This window comes from Benincasa hispida, chromosome 9, assembly GCF_009727055.1.
Source record: "Benincasa hispida cultivar B227 chromosome 9, ASM972705v1, whole genome shotgun sequence".
Lineage (NCBI taxonomy): Eukaryota > Viridiplantae > Streptophyta > Magnoliopsida > Cucurbitales > Cucurbitaceae > Benincasa > Benincasa hispida.
Window position 1 is genome coordinate 54379953 of NC_052357.1, and position 15640 is coordinate 54395592.

The following is a 15640-nucleotide window of genomic DNA, read 5'->3' on the forward strand; positions in this document are numbered from 1 at the left end:
AAGTGAAGGGGAACAACAAAAAATCTTACTTTCATTAATACAATCAGATCTCTTTTGCTATACACAACTAAGCCTAAGTCAGAATCATTCTCATATTTCATCATCAAATAGTTGATTTGCCAATGTATAGGCAATGTTCGAGCATAAAATCTTAATGTCGTGTATTGGTTAGACGCCGAGGAGTACCGATCTCACAAGCATTGACCCGGGCAGCAAAGCGAAGCGAGCAGAGTGATTCACTGGCCGAGGAGGAATCGGGAGAGATATTTACAAACATCAACGTCTTTGAATCTCCACCGAGACACGGCTGTTTAGACATCCATATTGAGAATTAGAACGACCAGATTGTGAATGTCAAACAGAGGAATTAGCATGAGAAGTTTACATTCCTAATAGAGTCTAAGAGAACAGACTTGTGAATAAATAATGGTAATCTTTGAACAAGTACCTGAAGAAGATAGGTAAGCTTTGAGTTTCTAAATGGAACATGCTCTTCCTTCTTTGCCAAAGCAAATATAACATCACTCAAAGATGATAAACTTCTATTTATGGCCTGAATGTGAAGAAAATAAAGGATTAGGAGCATAATTTTGCATAATGTAACAAATTAAAACAAAATATGATAGTAGTGATCAATTACTTGGGTTTCTTTCAGTCGATCTCCTGTTGACCCGCTCTTGGAAAGACGCTCGCTCCCAGCAAGATCAATTAAATTCAAAATCCCTTGTACTTGTTGATCAGTACTCTAGCAAATGCAAAACCATTAGAACTTAGTGTATGGATGGAAACATAGCAGTAGAGAGGAACCATATTCAAAATATAAATGGTGACCAACCATTTCTTACCTCGTTGATACCGTATATTTTGAGAGTGAACACAAAATGACTTCTTGACGATTGCTCGTTCATTTGAGTTTTGCCAACGGATCTAAGCAGAAAATAAATGTAATAATGTAATTTATGATTCAAGAGGAACATCTATCAAGTAAACACAGAATTTTGGCCCGGGCATCATGATTAAGATGAACAATAAGCAACAGTTCCGTCAAAACTAAGGTACTAATCCAAAGTCCAGATGAATGCAAATGAGGAAATTATTGATACCTGCTACGAGAAGCTTGCTCTAATAGAAATGAGACCTCCCTGGCGCTACGAACATCCACGACAGTAAGATCAGAAACTTGAGTATTTCCACTTGCATCGTGTTTGATCGAGTATGGTTTTATAGGAGAACCATTTTCTGCTCGTAGCACATCTGGAGTTGATCGATTTGTTGATAGTAAATCACGGATAGTTTCATTGTATATTTCCAACATCGATACCTAGAAAATGTTGAGAGGTTCAACAAAAATGTCTGAGAACATGCCAGTAGAAAATATACATCCTACAGATGATAAAATATAAAACTTCCATGTTCTTTCTCTCTCACCTGCATTTCATATTTCCAACCCTGAGGTTGAAGAGATTGCCTAGTTTGAAATATTTGTTCCAACGATCGAGGTATAAGTCCCTTCTCCTCCAGGAGCCCTGGCTGACCCATCATTGTATAGGTTTTTCCCGAACCAGTTTGACCATAGGCGAATATGCAAACCTAAAAGAAACAGCATTCACTAATGAACTTCAAAAACAGTTTGATGAAATAACTCAATTGTCTCATCTTGAACTAATATCCTGCAGAAATAACTCCTTTAAAAGTGGAGAACACGTTCAGGTGTGCACAGGTGACCAAATGGGATTCATCAACTGTTTTCATAGACCATTCAAGTTCTTCTTTTTTCTCTTATAAAAAATGGATAGATATTGTTTCGATTATCCGGTAAATTGGCCATAGTATAGAAATAAATATTTTGGTGCTGTGTATTACCTTATAACCATCAAGCGCACTTTGTACGAGCTGGGAAATTTCTACAAAGACATCTTCCTGTGTTGCTTCTGGTGCAAAAACCTTGTCATATGTGAAAGAATGTCTTTGCCCTGACAGAAAATAAACATGGAAGAAGTTGAATTATTCAATATCACATTGAATTAAGAGAGCTAGAGGGCAATGTACCATAATGGAAATAATTTGGAAGGCTTGAATATTATGCATGATAAGTATACCATTTTGCACCAGATCGATTCCTCGTCCAAGAGATTCCACTGATGACGGATAGGAAATAAAATTTCCATCAGGACTAGAACGTTCATCAGGCAACAGAGGTCGTACTCGACAAAATACACGAATATTCCCTTTTAATTCCTGTATTACAAAAGAGTCCAATAAGTAACAATAAGACCATGGTTAATGTAATGTTTTATGCAACAAGGGCATTACCAAGATAGTATTATGCAATTTTTTACGAAGCTTTTCTCCTTCCATTAGCTTATTTTCTGCATCTGCAAGTCGTTGTTGTAACTCAAGTACAAGTCTCTTTTGATCTTCGAATTCATGCATCGTCTCCATTGCAGTTAGATCAGAGACCTAGCATGAGAAAAGCATGTCAAAAGATCTACAGTTTGTTGCTTGAATCGCAAAACCCACTTGATCATCTTAATGTCAAATACAACATTTTCAGTGAAAAATAACTAGTTTAATATCTTTGGTTTATCATCACCTGCAGCTTGTTTTCTGCAGCAGCTAGATGATTTTGCAATGCCCTTAGCTCAATACTTTGTGAAGAGCATGTTGCCTGCAAAAGAACTCTAAGATTATCAAAGGACTTCTAAGTACATGACAAGCTTTAAGATCTTTACAAATAATATACAAAAAGTGCAAAAAGGGATCAATCAAGATCAATGTAAGAACCTCTAATTCATTTGTTTTTTCCTTCATTTCATCCAGCTCCTCACAGTACTTTCCTGCAGACTCCCTGCACTTCTCTACTTCATCTGACAAAGTCTGAACCAGAGATAATTGACGATCTCGATCATCTCTAACCTGTTGTATTTCTCTTCTTAAACACATAACTTCGTTCACCATAGCATCCTTCTGCTTTACTGCCTCGTCTTGAGATGCCTATAATCACAATTCAGACATTGATGATTCAACACCAATATTCATTATTAGAAACACAAGACGACTCTTAGAGAAAAGAAACTCACTTTAGACAGAGCAAGTTCGCCCTTGATCATGCTGAGGTCCTCCACCATGGCAGCTTTTTCTTTCTCTACGCGTTTAAGGTCATCCTCAGCGGTCGAAAGCTCTGTATGAAGTTTGCCATTATATTGCTGTAAACTAGTGATGTAATCCTGTAACCGCTTGTACATCTCATTAAGAGACGATATCTGCAGAATTCCCACAAGTTGGTGTCAAAACATTTGTTGTGTTTGGTACATTGATCAGTTCTGTTTCAATTTTACCTTTTGATTTGCACTCGAGAGCTCACGTTGAGCCCTTGCAAGCTCCTCAGAAATTGAAGCCTGTGACCTTTCCATAATCAACCTAGCCTCTTTCTCCTTGGTGAGAGATTCTACTGCAGCCTGACAGTGATAATAAATTTCTAAGTAACACACCAAGAGCTCCAATTTATCGATACATTCATACTCAAAAGCACAATACAAAGCTTACCAACTTATCTGATTCTTCTTTTGTGAATTTCTCTCGCAAAAAAGCATTGTTCTTTCTGAGTTCCGTAATGATAGAATTCAATTCTTCCTCTTTCTTCTTCACTATCATTTCTATTGAAAAAGAAAAATAGAAAGAATAACCAAAATAAGGGTCAATAAAAATGAACAAAAATGGCTTGATGATTACATCCAAAACCAAGAAGAACATGAGATCTTGGAGATACCCATTTCACTGCACTTGATCTCAGAAGATTCCAACTCATCTTGTAGTTTCTTCTGCTCTAATAAGTAGCTATATTCAAGCTCTTGGAACCATTTGATGCAGAGTTTAAGCTTTTTAATGTATTCCACCATGTTGTCACATTTTTCCTGAAATCCACAAAAGGGCCTCATCAAAAAATGCAATTGCCACCAAAGTTTTCCCAAATTCCAACAATCCTGTTCTAAAGTTCTGACTATCAGCTAATGTATAGAAAGCAAGGGAAAAAAAACAACCAACCATACAAAAAGAAGAAGAAAAAAATGGTCTCAGCTCTGAATTACCTTAACTGCTGAAAAGGAGGGACTGACCTTAAGATTAAACCTGTCCTTCCTTTTAAGCTTCTCATTCAACAAAGCCTCAACATCTTCTTTAGTGAACTCAATGCTACCGCAATCGGAGCCCGCAATGCTAGTCGGAGTACTTGTAAGACAAAGTTCCTGTCCACCATTAACCACTGAGAAGGCCAAGCGAGCCCTACCATTAGTTGGAGTTCCAACCATCATAGCCTCTATCTACTCAAACCTCTCAATCTATAAAACCCAGTTCATCACCAATACCCTTCTTTCAAGAGAGAAAACAAAGAGCTGATGGATCATAATCGAAACCCAAAAGAGGGAAAACCAAAAAAAAAAAAAAAAAGAACACAAGAAACAAGAAACTCAGAACGGGGAAATTGCTCAAATCTTCTATACCCAGTTCATCACCAATGCCTTTCTTTCAAGAGAGAAAACAGAGACCTGATGGATCATAATCCAAACCCAAAAGAGGGAAAACACAAAAAACAAGAAACCCAGAACAGGGTAAATGCTCAAATCTTGAAAAATGGAAGGAAAGACTAAATCTAAGACATGGGGAGAGGGAATGAAGCCAAAAGAAACAGCAAAAAAAAGAGAAAACAATATAATATTTGAGGAAGAAGGAGAGGCAAAAAAGAGTTTAAGCATGTAGCTGTGGGGCCATTGATTGCATTTAAAGCTAACGATTATGTATGTATATGTACTGCAGCCGCTTGCTTGAACGAGCAGGAAAGATTGATGAGCTCCCAGAGAGAGAAAAGAAAATGGATTGTAGGAAATGTATAGAAATGGAGAAATGGGGTTATGGGGAGTAAAGATTTGAAGTGTAATTTGGAAAAGCTATCCAGAAAGAGAGATTTTGGGTGGAAAATGAAGGTGGTAATGGGATTTTGGAGCTACTGAGCAGAGATTTTAATGGGTTGTTCTTGTTTGGTAAAGAAAAGCACGGATTCCTGGCCTTGTTATTTTACTCTGTAATCAATGGAGGAGTGTGAAAATTTTTGAAATGGGGTTTTGGGGAATCAGATGGGAAGCATGTGACTTGTTCTTTACAAGATGAAGATCATGAAGCCACGTTTGTTTTTGGTCTCTCTCTCTCTCTATCTCGCTTATTCCATAAATCTATTTCAACATATCTCAGAAAATAATTATAAGAACAAAATAAAATCTTTGTTTGGATAAACATTTGAGCTAAATATATTGTATAGTGTAGCTTAGTGTTTCCCATGTTTTCTAGTTTATTATTAATTTTTCCAAGTTTTTTTTTTTTCCTTCAACTATTTGAGTCAGATTATCAAATCATCTAACTTTAAAATGATAATTGGTATATTTATTTGTTGAGTTACGTATGAATTGACTTACATCTTGAAGACAATATAATGTTTGTATATATTTTTTAAAAGAATTAACTTTTATTTATGAAATTGAGAAAATGATTACTTTTTATCTTAAAAATTTGATTCTTGTTGGATTGGACAAATATTACAACTTTTAATCTTTTTTTTTCAAGTTCGATGGTGTTATGATGGAAGATCGAATATTGACTTTTGAGATGGTAATTAATATATTATCTACTATATTATGTTATATTGTCAAATGTATTACATTTATAACTACTAGTTTGATTGAAAAAATAAAATAAAAATGTCTTGCAATCCACTAAAATGTAAAAAAAAACAAAAAAAACAAAAAAAACAAAAAAACAAAAACAAAAACAATATCAACATTTGTAAAATATGAAAAAAAAATGAACTTTAGAGTTTGCAACTTTTATCTTTTATTAGATTCTTGTTTCATTTATTGACTTAAATGTAGTTCAATTAGTTGAGACATTTATAATTTATATAAAAGTTAAAAAAAAATTTAATATAATCTCTCTATTTTCTTATGTGTTGAACTTAAAAAAAAATTATGGCTAAAGTAAGTTTGATTCAGTGGTATCAACAAGATCTTTGTCCGAAGTCGAAGATTCAATCTCTCATTCTACAATTTTTGTACCAAAAAAATTGGAAAAAAAATACATAAAAATCTCTCAAAATCTACTAATATATTATGGACAATATTGAAACTATCAAAAAGTGTAAGGACCAAATGGATAATAGTCCAAATAATAAAACTACTAAAAAAAATGTTATATGGGCTAACCTCTTTTTTTTTTTTTTTTTTGCCATTTAAAGAAAAAGGGAGGTTGGTGCTCCAATTTATGTGGGAGAGGGTTATTAAGATTTAAAAATAAAAATAGTGTTTGGTTGGTTAATAATAATATACATAAGATGAGGAGTGAGGAGGGGGAAATAATAGGTGTAGGCATTTGTAATTAATAAATGAGAAAATAAATATGGTTGCCAACTGAAAAGACAATGTCACCTGAAAAAAAATAAGAAAGACAAAACATGACCATCTCTAATAATTGATTCACCAAATTTTAAGGAAATTACAATTATGGTATTATTTATTTATGTAGTAATTATTATCACTAATCTTGTTATATTATTATTATTAATTATTAATATAATCGATGAGATTTAACCGAAAAGGCTGCCACTAATGACTTTATAATGAGATTAATTAATGTTTTGTATTACATTGATTAAATAAATAATTACTTTTTCATTTGCGTCGATTGGAGGTCAAGAATTTTTCACTTTTATTATTATTATTATTACTTTTGGAAAATTCTCTGTTTATGTAATATGGTGGTGGAAGAAGTTGGTTGGTATCTCAATTCATTTTTTGGTGCTCAGTTGCAACTCTTTTTGCTGTCTTTTCATTTACAATCCTTTTTGGAGGCTTCTTCTTTACCCCATCTCTCTCTGTCCTTTAATTAGCATTAGAGGGATCACGATTTGATTCGATTCAATTTAGTAGCAATTTGAATTGAACTGAAAATTTCGATTTTAGATATATTTGAATCAAACTGCGTATATTTAGTTTGGTTCGATTTTTTATTCTATATACAATCGATCCAACTCAAAAATTTCGATTTTCTTATAATTTTAAATCGAACTTTCGCTTCAATAATAATTGAAACTTTTATTTATTTCGTATTTGGTGAATACTCCTAATTTGTAGTTTGAACTTTTAAAATTTGTCTACATAAGTATAATCGTACTAAATTTAGTTAGGTGCGTCAAAGGTGTTGAACTGGACAAAAAAATATCTTTGTAGTAGAATTCAAAAAATTGATCCTCGAGTTGGGGTTAGATAAATGAAAATTAGGAAATGTTCATTCTTTACCCTGAACTTGACATGTTGTATCAATTTTAACCTTAGATTTATTAATTTAAACCTCAAACTTAATAGTTTATATTGATTCTAACCATAAATTTTCAATTTTATCAATTTTATAGTAAGTCATTCCTCTTTTTATAATTTAAAACTAATTACACAAAATTCAAAAAATTTCAACCATGTATGGTAATTATTTCATTTTTTTATTTTTATTTTTGCATATTTTCTTCCCATTTCTTATAATGATTTATATATGTCCCAAATACAATTGTTGAATTCTTAACCAAATTCCAAAATCAAAAACAAGTTTTTAAAAACTATTTTTTTTAGTTTTCAAATTTTGGTTTGGTTTTTTAAACAATTAATAAAAAGTAGATGACAAAGGAATAAATTTGGAGGTTGAAGTAGTGTCTTTAGGCTTAATTTTCAAAAACAAAGACCAGCAATCAAATAGTTATCAAACAAGATCTTCGTTTTCATTGGGCATTGAAACTATAAGTCAAACATATCAAAACTAAATTTCCCTTATTAAAAAACACTTTTAGTCGTTTTGAATTTTTACATAATTAATAATTGGTCTATGTACTTTCAAACGTGTAACGATATAATTTATATATACTTCTAAATTTATACCACTCTCGTCTCTAAACTAAATATCAAATTAGTCTTTATATTTTACAATTTATAACGAATTAACGAATATCGTGAAAAAAATATAATTATAATTTAATAAAATTTCTTACACATATGATTGATCATCTAAAAGTGGTATTTAATAGTTTTTGCACATTAGAATAAATTTAAAAGTGATTGTAGATATATTAATAACTAATTTATTACACCAAATAGTCTAGGTGGTTAAAATTTTCTCATAAATCACTTACAAACTCAATTTCAAACAAGCTTAGGTCATAACTTAGCTAAAATTAATAATTAAATTTATGAGATATTTCACGTTACAAATTGTAAAGTATAGAAATTAAATTGTTATACGCTAAAGTTCATTGATTAAATGATTACAAATTTGTTAGTACAACATTTTAAACATTTTTTATATTCTTTCTTAACCTCATCACTAAATCAACTTAATCAAAGATTTATAACCACTCTAATAGATAAAATATTTTGAAACAATTTAGGATTGAATCTACCTATATTAATTGATGAAAAATAAAAATAGATTGGAATATTATTTTATATTTGATTTATTATGGTGGTGTCTTTGTCTTGAGGATATTGACTTGTATCCTTATTTAAAACATCAACTAGACCTTTCTTCACCAAACATAACAAAGACAATGACGGATTTTCTTGTCTCATTTTCTCTTTGATGTTAATGGATCTCCCTTTTATTGCTTTTCCAAATTAAAGTTATTTTGCTAATACAATTTCTTTTTCAATCGTCGGTGCTAATAATCAAGGCCTTTTCTGTAAATTTCTAGTTATTTTTCTCATATATATTATTTACAATTTGTTTTTTTTTAAAAAAATTGAATCATGTTGTTTATGACAATAAAATGTATTTTTTTTTTCAATGAAAAAGGTCGATACAAAAATAAAACTCAAAATGTAATTTAATGATCATTTATTAGTGTTTGAAAAAAGGTTTTATGTCCCTTGAATTTGGTAGAGTCAAATAATTTTTGTCATGAAGTTTTAATTTCATTAGATTGTGAAAAATTAGGTGGATCTAATCACATGATACAATGTCAAGTACGATGTCATAGATAATATGTATGACAAGTAGGCAACATGAAAACAAACAAACAAACAAAAAAATAATGACATAGAGATTGATCACACAGTTCAGTGCAAAAACACCTACATCTGAAGGGCAGTATGTCCCGTGGTACGAAACTTCACTATAAAGAGTTTAACAATTATAACGAAAGTATTTATCTGATAGACTCCATCTTCAGTGACTCATGTATAGCTTCCTCTTCGGTTTCAACTTAGGCTCTCCCTAAGTTGAGCTCCCTTCACTTCCATAATAATGCTTATTCAAGCTTTGTATGAGATTCCCTCAATATAATATACTTAGGCTCTCCCTAAGAGTGAGATCTACTCACATTCATCATATCTAGGCTCTCCTTAAACATGAGTTTTCATCATCCTCAACGTACTTAGGCTCCTCCTAAATACAATATCAAATCAAACTCCTCCCAAGTCATACAAAGGCTATCGAACCAAAATTCTCAATGAAAAATACAAAGATTTTCAATAACAATACATGGAGGTTAAGGCTTAGACAAACCCTAAGCTTAAAACTCTCAATATGCACTTTTCTAATAAAGAGGCTAATCTTAATGAATAAGAATACAATATAAATAAGGCTAGTTTTGTCATCTTTTTTGAGTGAATAAATATTCTCTGCACGAAAATAAGGAAGGCGTATATGGGAATCTGCAAATCACGTAGATAGATATGAAAAAAATATTATGCAAAATCCACTGCCAGACATATAACAATGTTTATGACAATGTCTTTGACATGTTGTCCAACATGTTGCTCGAGTTTTGCCTGTAATAAAATCAGCCAACCACACTGCAGTCTTCAACCAATCACACTGTAGTAACAGAAGGGATTTGATTATTCGTTGTAATTATGTTATCTTGTTTGAATTATGTTAAATTCACCTGATTAGTTTCGATTTAAAAAAATAAGAAAGAAGTAATTATAAAAGATAATATAGTTGCCATTTTCAATACAAAGTCAACTTTGGTGTCATGTTTTCTTTATATTTAAATTGTTTTAAATGGTAAAAACTGTTAAAAATATTTTTAAGTATAGCAAAATGTCATTGATAATCAATGATAAACCGCGAGAGACATCTATCAATGTGGCGATAAATTACAATAGACATTTAGCTGATAGATGTCCAATGACCTATCACTAATAGAAGTGACATTTTGTCATATTTATAAATTAGTTGGTCATTTTTTTTAATTTGAAAAGTACCCCAAATTATAATTAAACGCACCTGAGAATAATTTTTTAAAACGATTTTATGAATAAAAGTCTATTACAAAAGAATAATGTTGGAAAAGATAAAATTAACGTATTGCGATGAAATGTCATCTTCTAGAGTTTCAAGGAATTTCATAGTTCATTAATCTTTTTTTTAATAACATAATTGATCACTAAGGACCGTTTGATAACGTTCTTTTTTCCTGTTTTCTATTTTTCGTTCCCTATTTCTTGTTTCTTATTTCACTTTTTTAGACAAGAAATAAGAATATGTTTGATAACTATTCATGTTTTCTATTTCTTGGGAAAAAAAAAAAAAGAAAAAAAGAAACAAGAACATAAACTTATTTGATAACTATTCTTATTTCTCGTTTCTTGTATTTTTTTTTATTTACATTTTTGTCTTCATATTTTATAGTTTAAATATAATTAATTATATAAAATAAAAAAATATATAGCATGCATTCAAATATAAAAAAATAATTATCAAATACACATAAGTCTCTATGTAAAATTATAACAATCATAGAATTGTTTCTATCATTTATACGTTGCTAAAATTTGATTTATAATATTATTTCTCATTCAAGTCATATTCAAAAAATATTTATATATACATATTGAAAATGAAAATTATTTTAAACGATAAAATTGCTAAAAACATTTACAAATAATAGTAAAATATCATAGTCTATCTGCAATATACTACTATTTGTATCTATCACGATACAAATAGACACAAATACTAATCTATCATGTGATAGACTGTGAAATTTTGCTATATTTGTAAATGTTTTGATTCATTTTCTTATATTTGAAAACAACCCTATTGAAAATTTGAAATTTGAAAATCAAAATAATATATAAATCTAAATATTTGAAAATTCAAAATTAAATTTACTATATTTATAAATATTCTAGTTCATTTTCTTATATTTGAAAATAACTAAATTTGAAATTTGGAAATCAAAATATTTAAAAATTCAAAATTTAAAATTAAATTAACATATATCAAAATAATAATAAAGAAAACAGATATAAATAAAAGAAAGAGATAATATAAAATGAATTAAAAAAATATAGAGAAAAATAAAATATAAAAGAAAGAAATATATATTTTTTTTAAGGTCTTACTTGAGATTTGGTTCTTAGACCATGAAGTTAAATAAATATTTTTGGGCAAGCTTTCTCACTAACTAACCAAAAGACACTTTGATTCATTTTAGAAATAACTTTAAATAAAATAGAAACGAAACAGGAGAAGCTATTTTTATAGTTTCTCAATTATGGCCCAATTTTTAGGAACGTTTATCAAATTTTAAGAACAAGAAACAGAATGATTATCAAATATGTCAGTTTCTTAAAAAATGAGAAACGGGAAACGAGAACGTCATCAAATGAGTTCTAACTTTTTGCTTTTTAAGATTTTTTTAAAAAAAACCCCAACATTTAATCAAATACACAATGCATTTAAAATTTAGGTTCCCTTTTAATAACTATTTTATTTTTTGTTCTTCGTTTTATAAAATTATGCTTATTTTCGATTAATTTATTACAATGATTTTCATCTATCTTAAATAAAAGAGTTGAATTTTAAGCCAATTTTTAAAGATAAAAACAAGTTTAAGAAAAATAATGTTACAAAATAGATAATAAAACAAGAAATTTAGACGAGAAAATTATGTTTATAAGCTTAATTTTCCAAAATCAAAAACAAAAATTAAATAGTTATCAAAACGAGACTTTAATGATTAGTTTTTTTTTTATTAAATCATAATCGAGAGAATAAAAGGCAAAACCATCAATGAAATTAACTAATACAAATGGTTATAGAAAAATTTTCATAATAGAAAAAAATGTCAAACTATTTATAAAAATAGCAAAAAAGAAAAATACCGATGATACTAATAGATTTCAATTAGTTTCTATCATTGATGGACATTGGTAGACTTTTATCAGCCTCAATCACTTTGAATATTAAATTTGGTTATTTTTTAAAATCCCCTAGTTATAGTTATGAATATTATGATACTCATTAGCTATAAGGTCATGTTTAATGATTAAGCATGATTAGATTAATAATTATTAGTATATGATGATTAAGCATATATTAAGATAGAGGATCAATATGAGTTGACCTAATTTGCTGTAGTTTCAAGCATTGCAGATAAGAGGTCCCAAAAATTTCTATCTTTTTAAGATAGAGTTTGGTGTGTTTGAATTTAAGATTTATTATTATTTTTGTTTCTTATGCGCAATAAGGAATCCTAAGCCTAACAACCACTTAGGGGAAAAAGAATGGACTAGACTATAAATGTACACATTCATATATTTGTAATTGCATCCACTTCCATTAAATAGTTTGCAATTTGTACATAAGTTACATGGTTGAATACATTAAAACAATAAAGGAAAAACAAATCTAGACATAGGTTCAAACATTCATGGCGAGTATTATTTTACGAGTAAATCAACGAGAATTAGGTACGTGTACTATGTTCACAATATAGCTTTTGCTATGTTAGAAGGAGTCAATTCAGAAATTTAAGCTAGGAGTTCAAGCAATTTTTTAATGAGGCTTTGATGGAGCTCAAACTAGAAGCAATTAGTTTAGAGCTTATTCGAGAAATAAACAAGTCATGCTCTACCTTAATTCTTGGAGTCCTAATATCAATTCGTCCAGACAAAAACATGGAGTTAAGAATCGAAACGAAGCATTTCGAGTCTAATAACCAATTCTATTAGCTGACGAACTAGTCTTCAATCTAAAAATTTAAAATAACGTTGTTCTTCTTTATATAGTAAGACAAATAAATATACGACAAAATCGTAACGAGTAGTTAGCTAAATAGAAATTACATAATTGAAAAACTAGTTTTTTTTTTTTTTCCTTTTTATGCAAAGTGAAAAGCTAGGTTTTAGAGTTGATAAAATACATTAAAATTTTTATGCTTGTGACATGATTAAATAATGTAATTTAGTGCTTTAAATAAATTAGATTATGTTTGATCCCTCTGAACCTAGACATTTGAGGTCATGTTGAAACTTTGATTCGTGATATTTATTGTTACATACTTTTTTATTATATCGTTCTTTCTATTTTTGTAAATGATGACAATTTAAAATGTCGAAGTGAGCTTAGTTTAGTCGTATGTGACATATTTTCTTTTAAAGTTAGTGATTTGATCATCATCCTCACAATTGTTGCACTAAACTTTAAATGCTTAAATACACATTTGATTGATTGAATTTGAGTAACTTGTGTTTTCTTTCACCTTTCTTTTTTTTTCTTAACATTTAAGAAGAGATTCACATGTGAATATTCATTTGATTGATTAAAATTATTGTTTTTAATTGAGTATCAAATCATACCTCGATCAATATGATTTGTGAGTATTCCTAAATTCTTTTATCTAAAAAAAAAACTTTTTTTAAAAAAAGACATAAACTTTGCATCACAATCGCGTTACAAATTAGGAAACAAACAAACAAATAATCTACTTAGGCCTAAATGGCCAAACAAATTATAGATAGTCATGTAAATAAATAAAAAAAAAATATATTAGGCCTAGGGAGTTCTATCCAATTGGTAGTATGTTTGTAATCAGATTTTTTCTTTTTAGTACAAAGTTTATAATCAAATTTAGTGCATAATTACAATTTACAACAACAATAAAAATAACCGGCAACTAGGAAAATGCGCCGACCTAATACATGGATTTTCTGCGTCAGATTTGAAAATATAAAATAAATGAATAAATAAATAAATAAAAAGAGAGATACAAAGACTCCATCAAACAATTTACAAGGTCGGCAAGGCCTTTTTCTCTCTCTTATTTTTGTTTTAAATCAATTTTAATTTAAAATTATTTTTATAATTTAAATGTTTTAGATATTTCAAATATATTTTAAACCTACTTTTTTTTTATATTTATTTCAAATATATTTTAAACCTACTTTTTTTTTTACATATATATTTCAAATATATTTTAAACCTACTTTTAAAAACTTGGATATTACAAAGTAGATTTTCAAAATAATAATCTTATTATATGTATATATAAGTAATAAATATGTGATTTGAAGGGAGAGAAAAGAATGGAAGAAAAAAATTAATTTAATTTATATATTTATAATAAAGTATTGACTTACTCAAATTTATTTATGTTTAAAACGGACTTGCTCGTATTTATTATAAAGTATAATGACTCAATATCAACCTTTTTTAAATTGTCTTTAATTCACCACCGTTTATCAAGTCAATTGATATTTAAATAATTAATTATTAATTGGCATTAAGAGAATTTATGTGAATATTAAAGAGGACAATTAAATATATAATATATATTTAAAAATACGAATAGATGCCTAAGGAAACAAGCGGATACAAATTTTCTTGCATTGTTTATGAAATTAATCTCATAAACAACTATAAGATTAATTTAATTAATTATCATTTTTAATTTGATTCATTTGAGTATGAATAGGATATATGACGGGAAAGGTATAAATTTTAGTAATAGTTAATAAAAGGTAAATTATGCATCTTTATGCGAGGAAAGTCGGAAGCGATATGATATGATCTCATAGTTATTGGGCCGAAGAACGACAAAATTGAATTGGGCTCAAGCTGAAGCCCAACTCCACTTCTATTTTTAATTAAAAAAAATAAAAAGAAAAAATAGTTAATAATAATGGAGATGCGGGGTATCGATCCCCGTACCTCTCGCATGCTAAGCGAGCGCTCTACCATCTGAGCTACATCCCCATTGATGTCCAATGGACCATTTAAAGAAATTTTATATAAGAATGTCACAGAATCAACCTATATAAATGTCTCTTCTCCGAAAAATAAATAATAAAAACCTATATATATATATATATTTATAAATTAGAAGAAAGTGGTTGTTTGATATGATATTTTGGAAGAAATTTAATTTATTGGATGAACTTTGATTTTGTATTAATCTTTTTACTTTTTCAATTAGTCTACAATCTTCAGATCTACATGAAAATCAAAATCGATCGATTTTAGTCTTAAAGATTGCTTTATCATCCAAAGAATCATTATAATATTCAAAGCTTTAATTTTTTTTAAAGTTTGTAGAGCCCTCATATCTTTTCTTTCTCAACAATTTATCTTCAAAATGAAAGGTAAGACTTCTAATTAGGAATAATGAGGTACATAGTAGTAATTATACTATCATTTAGAAAAATAGTAAATTAGGAAGTTTCATTTTAATAAACGGCAAAAAAAATTTGAAATTAAATAAATGGCAAAAGGGTTTTCTGAATTATTAATTTCAAATTTTCAATTGACCAAAGTAACCCTATCAAAT

At 29.0% G+C, this 15640-nt stretch overlaps 1 protein-coding gene and 1 non-coding gene across 3 annotated transcripts; both read right to left on the minus strand.

The window, feature by feature from the left end:
* Window positions 1-8: 8 nt before the first annotated feature.
* LOC120086888 (kinesin-like protein KIN-14N) lies at window positions 9-5209 on the minus strand. 2 transcript variants are annotated; one of them, XM_039043703.1, is made up of 16 exons: window positions 4089-5209; window positions 3770-3914; window positions 3547-3656; window positions 3339-3458; window positions 3081-3263; window positions 2785-2994; window positions 2594-2668; window positions 2314-2460; window positions 2100-2238; window positions 1864-1973; window positions 1429-1590; window positions 1104-1321; window positions 846-927; window positions 641-745; window positions 449-553; window positions 9-307 (listed from the first exon to the last, which is right to left on the minus strand). In XM_039043703.1, the coding sequence occupies exons 1-16, from the start codon at window positions 4308-4310 to the stop codon at window positions 152-154; spliced, it is 2289 nt and encodes a 762-aa protein (XP_038899631.1). In that variant the 5' UTR covers window positions 4311-5209; the 3' UTR covers window positions 9-151. The 2 variants fall into 2 exon arrangements, with proteins under 2 accessions (XP_038899631.1, XP_038899632.1); XM_039043704.1 differs by having other exon boundaries at window positions 4116-5208.
* Window positions 5210-14996: 9787 nt separating this feature from the next.
* On the minus strand, window positions 14997-15069 carry TRNAA-AGC. Its single transcript has one exon. It is a non-coding gene; the product is annotated as a tRNA-Ala (tRNA).
* Window positions 15070-15640: the final 571 nt, after the last annotated feature.